Source organism: Elephantulus edwardii, unplaced genomic scaffold (genome assembly GCF_000299155.1).
Source record: "Elephantulus edwardii isolate Elephantulus edwardi_28Jun2011 unplaced genomic scaffold, EleEdw1.0 scaffold00256, whole genome shotgun sequence".
In the NCBI taxonomy this organism is placed as follows: Eukaryota; Metazoa; Chordata; class Mammalia; order Macroscelidea; family Macroscelididae; genus Elephantulus; species Elephantulus edwardii.
Genome location: NW_006400006.1, coordinates 2,192,541 through 2,198,981, shown reverse-complemented (window position 1 = coordinate 2,198,981; position 6,441 = coordinate 2,192,541). Strand labels below are relative to the sequence as shown.

The following is a 6,441-nucleotide window of genomic DNA, read 5'->3' as shown; positions in this document are numbered from 1 at the left end:
TAATAGTCTGGAAGAGAGGAAGAGCCTCAAGCTGGATGGCTGCAGTGACTGCGTCTGTGAACTCAATCAAGCCTGACAGAGATTGTGAAGATGGTGCAGGACTGGGCAGCGTTTCATTCTTTTGTACACACAGTCGCTCCAGACAGAGACAATTCAACAGGTTCTAACAATGGCAATAAATGTGTATGTATGTGTTATGATTGGTGTATATATGTGTACATATTAATTTTTTCATATGAAAATAAGATTGAGGGAAGGGTGGAAGCAGAGGGAAGAGGATGTGCAGGGCGGGATTAATCATAAAGTTGTACAATTTGATGGGTGGAGGGGTGAAGGAAAGTGGAAGAATCTGTTCTGGAAAACAATGTATTCAAATTTTGCAAATAAACTAGTGTAATTTAAAGAAAGAAAATAAGATTAGATTCAAATTTTTTCTCTTAGGTGAGTGAAACTGATATGAATTATTACATTCCTCTTTCCTTAAGTTAAAAATTCTGGTTCTTTTCAATGACACAGCAAATTTAAAATCAAATTGTAAAGTCCATAATGTGGATTAATAATTATTGTTTTTGTTATGTGCCATCGAGTCACTTGTGACTCATAGCGACCCTTTGTACAACAGCTCTGAACCCTGCTGTATCCTAAACCAACTTCTTTATCTCTGACCCATCTACCCCCATTACCCCAGTAACTGAGTCAATCCATGTCATCAAGGGTCTTCCTTTCTTGTACTGTCCTACCCTCCCAGGCATGATGTCTCTTCCTTCCAACATGTCCAAAGTATGTCAGACAAAGCTCCAGAATTCTTGCCTCCAAGGAGCAGCCTGGTCTCATCCTCTCTAGGATGAACCTGTTTGTTCTCCTGGCAGTCCATAGTATATTTAATACTCTTCTTCAACACCAGAGTTCAAAGGCATCAATTCTCCTTCTATCATCCCTAGTCATTGACCAGCTCTTTGACACATAGGAGTGATTGCAACGGCCATGACCTAGATCAGGCTCACCTTAGTCTCCAGACTGACATCATTGCTCTTCAGTACTCTGGAGAGGTCCTTGACAGCAGACTTTCCTAATGCAGTTCATGTTTTGATATACTGGCTACTGGTACTAAGATTGTTGGTTGTGGAGCCAAGCAAGCAAGTTGTTAACTATCTCAATCTTTTCACCACTTACTTATAAACTTAAAAGTTGTGTGCTGTCAGATGAGAACCAGCTCATAGCTGACCTTTCAGTGGGCTTTCAGAGGCAGTAAACAGTATGGTGTGGGAGGGGATTTCCTACCTTTCTCCCATGGAGCAGCTGATGGATTTGAACCACTTGAATCAACAATACATAAAGCTGATTGAAGCAATGGATAACAGTAATAGTTTCACCATTAACAATGGCCAGTAGTTTTGTGGCTATATCAATTTATGACACTTGATACATTTCAGGAGGACCATGGGGCCAATTATATATAAAATAATGAAAATTCTGTCTATAAAATGATAATATTTTAAAGATAGACTTCTTTCTATTTTTTTGTACCCTAGTTGGTTCTTTTAAATTTTTTTGTATTCTAATGAACGTTTACAGAGACTTTGGATTTCCATTTATTCATTGTTACACACTTTCCTTCCTGTTCACCCCTCCCCTCCAGTTCACTTTTCTCTTTGAAAAGTAAAATAAATAAATAATTCTTTCATTGTTATACATTCCCTCCCTCCCCAGTCCACTCCACTATGCAGTTTTCATTCTGGACTCATGTCATGACAATAATACCTAATCATATATTCCTCCTAAACAGTTCTCTCCCTTATCTGTTTCAATGCATTATTCTTTATTTATTCCTTCTTAGTTTCCCCCAACTCCAGTGTCAGTCCCTCTTTAAAGCAGTATTTGTCCTTTTGAGACTGAAATATTTCATTCAGCATAATGTTCCCCAGGGTCACCCATTTTATACCATATTTCATCAAAAAACAAATAGATAAAGAAGCTGTGTGAGGATCTTCTTTTCTTTCATTGACCCTCCACCTTTCCAAGAATGACGTCCTTTTCAAGAACTAGTCTGTCCTAACAGCATGCTCAAAATATGCAAAACAAGTTTTTACCATCTTTGCTTCTAAGAAGCATTTTGGTTGCACTTTCTCAAAGACATATTTGCTTATTCTTTTGGCAGTACATGGAGTATTCAGTACCCTTCTGTCATCTTTAGTCATTGTTCAACTTTCAGATGCATAGCGAGTAATTCAATAGACAACAGCTTAAATCAAGTGCACCTTGGTTTTAAACTGATACCATTGCTTTTTTAGCACTTTGGACAGGTTTGTGTCAGCATATTATTTTTTTTTTTATGTAGCACATCTTTTGACTTCTTGACTGCTGGTACCAAAGGTGTTGATTGTGATCCAAGCAAGATGAAATTGTTGACAACTTCAACATTTTCTCAATCTATCATGATGTTATTATATATCGGCTCAGTAATGAGGATTCTTGTCTTCTTTATGTTGGATATTGAAAACTGTAGTCTTTGATATTCTGCAGAAAACCTTTCAAGTCCTCATCACTTACAGCAAGCAAAGGTTTTTCATCTACAAAACACAGATTGTCAATGAGTCTTCCTCCAATCCTGAGGCCTGTATTATTCTTCATACAATCCAGCTTCTTAAATTATTTGCTCAGTATACAGGTTGAATAGGTATGGAAGAAGGATACAATCCTGATACATACCTTTCTTGATTTAAAACCATATTCTCTTGCTCTGTACAAAGAAAAGCCTGTTGGTCTAGATATAGGTTTCACCTGAGTTCAATTAATTGTTCTCAGATTTCCACTCTTCTCTATTTTAGACATAATTTGTTTTGATTCACACAGTAAAATGCCTTTGCAAAATACAAATAGACATCCTTCTGCTATTCTTTATTTTCAACTAATATCCATCTGAAGTTAGTAATGATATCTCTGAGACTCACAGAGAGCCAAAAGGGAAAATAGGACTGCCTTATATAATTTTCAAAGTTATAACCTTTACAGCAGCATGTTACCCCACCCCACTCTTTCCCGTACATCAGCTTTCACTCACTCACAGCTACAGGGTCATAACAGACTCGTAGCTGACCCTACCACAGGATTTCTGAGGCTTTAAATCACATGAGGAGATTGTTCATCTTTCTCCCCCAGATCAGCTGGTGGATTCAAACCACCAAAGAAATCCTATCTTTGAGTTAACAGCGCAACTCTGTCGTGATTATGTCATCAGAGCTCTTCCTTTGAACAGCTAGTGGGTTCCAATCTTTCAGTTAGCAACTGAGCATTTAATCACTACAGCACCACAGATCCTTGTTCAACCTCAAAGCAACACACAAAAGACCAATGATAGATGAGTAGCAGCAGCTTCTGAGGTACATTGACAAGAAAGCAAACCCAGGTCTCACATATGGAAGGTGAAAAGTCTACTACTGAATGACCACTGCTCTCTGTGCAACAACAGTAAGGAAACTAGTTATTTATCATATTAGCTGGAATGCAAAAATGTGCAACAGTCCATTACTCAGCTGAGCCCATGGGTTCTCTCACACACTGCTGGTGAGAGTCTGAAATAGCTCACTGCCTGTGAAAGGAATTTTGGCTCCATCTGGCATAATTGCAATTACTTGCCCTTCGGTCCATTAGTCCCATTTCTGGAAATCTAGCCTACAATTGCATATATGGGAAATTAAACATGCATGAGATTTTTCACTGAAATCTTTTTATATTAGAAAATAATGACAACAACCAAAAATGTCACAAGATGAGGGAATTGCTATTGTCCAAAGGATTGCTAGGAGAGGCAGGAATGACATATCAGGAGCCACAGATATGAGAGGTGCCTGACTTAGGCAGGTGGACATGAGGGAGAAAGAGGCTTCTGATGAAGTGAGGTTCCTATTAGAATATCTTCTTGTTGTTGTTGTTAGATGCCTGTCAAGCTGTTAAGACTCATAATGACCCTGTGAACAACAGACTGGAACCTTGCCCTTTCACATATCATCCTCACAATCTCTGCCATACTTGTCCCATTGTTATGGTCACTGTATGCACTGTCAATCCATCTTGTTAAAAATCTTTAATGGCACTTTGCTTTTCCAAGAACAATGTCTCCTTCCAAGGACTGAACTCTCAGGGCAACATACCCAAAGTATGTGAATTTTACCATCTTTGCCTCTAAGGAACACTCTAGTGACACTTCCTCCAACATAGGTTTGTCTTTTGGCAGCCCAAGGTATACTCCACACTCTTTGCTAACATTGTAATTCAAAGTCATAGATTCTCTTTCGATTTTCCTCACTCATGGTCCAACTTCTAGAGACATGCGAAGCAATTGAAAGTGTCATGGCTTGGGTCAAGGGCACTGGCTCTTTAGCACTATAGAGAGGTTCTTCACAGTAGATTTTCCAGTGTAAGTAGTCACCTTGAAATTGTGTGGAGTGTGGAGTGTGAGTGAGGACACTTAAGTCAGAGATTGCCTCTAGGCAGTCATTATCCTATTTTGCTCCTTAAATTTAAGGGTCCAACAACTGGGAATTGTTCAAATTATCTACAGTCATTTATTCAATGGATTACTTACTGTGAACCTACTTTTAAGTAAGGTAGAACTATATACTAATACGGAAAAAATATCTAGGTGATATTACACGTTAACTCTGAGTTGGTTCTACTAATAACTGATCTTCTATCAAGCTTCCAAGGATATACATTTAAAAGGAGGAAACTTCTCCCCTTGTATCACTTAGAGCTCCTGGTGGGTTTAAGCCTCTGGAAACATGAAGCCTTTTTGTGAGCAATGCAACACACTATGAGCTACACCACCAGGACTCCTCAAATGGAAAAACGGAAAGTTCAGAACAACAAGAGCAGCATGCCGCCTTTGTTTGTTTGTTTGTTTGTTTTCCAGTTTCCAAAGGCTTTATTGGTAGATGTGCTTTAGAAAAAGATCCTCAGCCCTCCCATTTCCAAGCTTGGAATGAAGAGCTGTGTACAGGAGCACACGGAGCAGTCTCAAACCAGGAGGACGCTTCTGTCGTCCACCTCTTAATCATAGGTCCAGTCATTGGCACAAGGCTTGTAGTCAACCAATTCCTCTGGCTTAAACCACAGACTGATTTCTTTCTCGGCACTTTTTACTGAATCACTGCCGTGGATGATGTTTCTGCCAACTTGAATACAGAAGTCCCCACGAATAGTGCCTGGTTTAGAATCTGCTGGGTTGGTCTCTCCAAGCATCACTCGCCAGGTCTTCACTACATTCAGCCCCTCCCAGACCATGGCCACAATTGGTCCCGAGTTCATGTACTTCCCCAGCCCCGGGAAGAATGGGCAGTCTTTCAGGTCCATGTAGTGTTGCGTCAGATGCTCCTCAGAGGCCTGAAGGAGCTTCATGGCCACAAGGCGGAATCCTTTCTGCTCAAAGCGTTTGAAGATATCGCCCACCAGGCCGCGCTGCATGCCGTCCGGTTTGATGTCCTGCTTGATGGCGACGAAGGTGCGCTCACTGTTGGCCGTGGTGCTGCTAGCGAGAGGGCTTGTCAGGGCCCCACAGGCACAGACCGGTCCCGATCGGAGCTCACGGCTCCAGATCCCGGGCCTGGGCCAGCATGCCGCCTTTTGTATTTAAAAATACATGTATTTTCCACAAAAAAATCATAAAAGTGTAACACCAAAATTTTAAGTGATTCAACTCATCCCAGTTCCTTAGCATCAAATCAGAACCACCAACTCATAGTTGATCCTCCAGCAGGTTCCTGAAGATGTGAATTGCGCAAGAAGATTGTCTTTCTGCCAAGGAGATGCTGGTGAATTTAAACTGGCAGAGCCTTCGGGTTAGCAGCACAACTCTCTAGAGATGATGCTACCAGCTCTCTCTTTAAAATTACTACCTGTAGTTTAAAAAAAAAAAGCTGAGAAAGAATATTGCTGAGGGTTGGAATAAGAACAAGTATTCCACTCACAGCTACCTTCATCTTTTAAAAAATAATTAATAAGATAAATATGTTGTTATTGTTAGATGTTGTCAGGATAGTACAACTTAGAGTGACTTTATTTTGAACAGCCACTTTGAAACCTGCTCTATCCTGTGTCATCCTCATCACATCTGAAGTCCTAGTGTCAACCTACCTCTTGGGGGGGGGTCTTCCTCTCCTTCGCTCCCCTCCATCTTTCCAAGGAATAGCCTCCACTAGCTCTATGTCCAAAGTATGAAAGACAAAGTTTGGTCATTCTTACCTCCAAGGAACTCGCTGGCCACACCTTTTCCAGGACGTATCTGTTTGGTTTTTTGGCTGTCTGTTCAGTACTCTTCTCCACCATCCAACAACTTAAAGACATCAATTCTTCTGTCATCCTTATTCATTGTCCAGCTCTCTTAAGCATAACATGCAATCGAGAAGACCATGGCCTGAATGAGGTGACTTTGGTCTTCAAATT

General features: G+C 40.5%; 1 protein-coding gene across 1 annotated transcript in view; it reads right to left on the bottom strand.

Annotated features, from left to right (window-relative positions):
- Positions 1–5,049: 5,049 nt before the first annotated feature.
- The window catches only part of LOC102847552 (nucleoside diphosphate kinase B-like), an 83,510-nt gene continuing 82,118 nt past the window's right edge, over positions 5,050–6,441 (bottom strand). The window contains exon 2 of the mRNA XM_006899424.1: positions 5,050–5,619. Coding sequence (XP_006899486.1) covers positions 5,050–5,619 — 570 coding nt within the window. The remainder of the gene's footprint in view (positions 5,620–6,441) is intronic.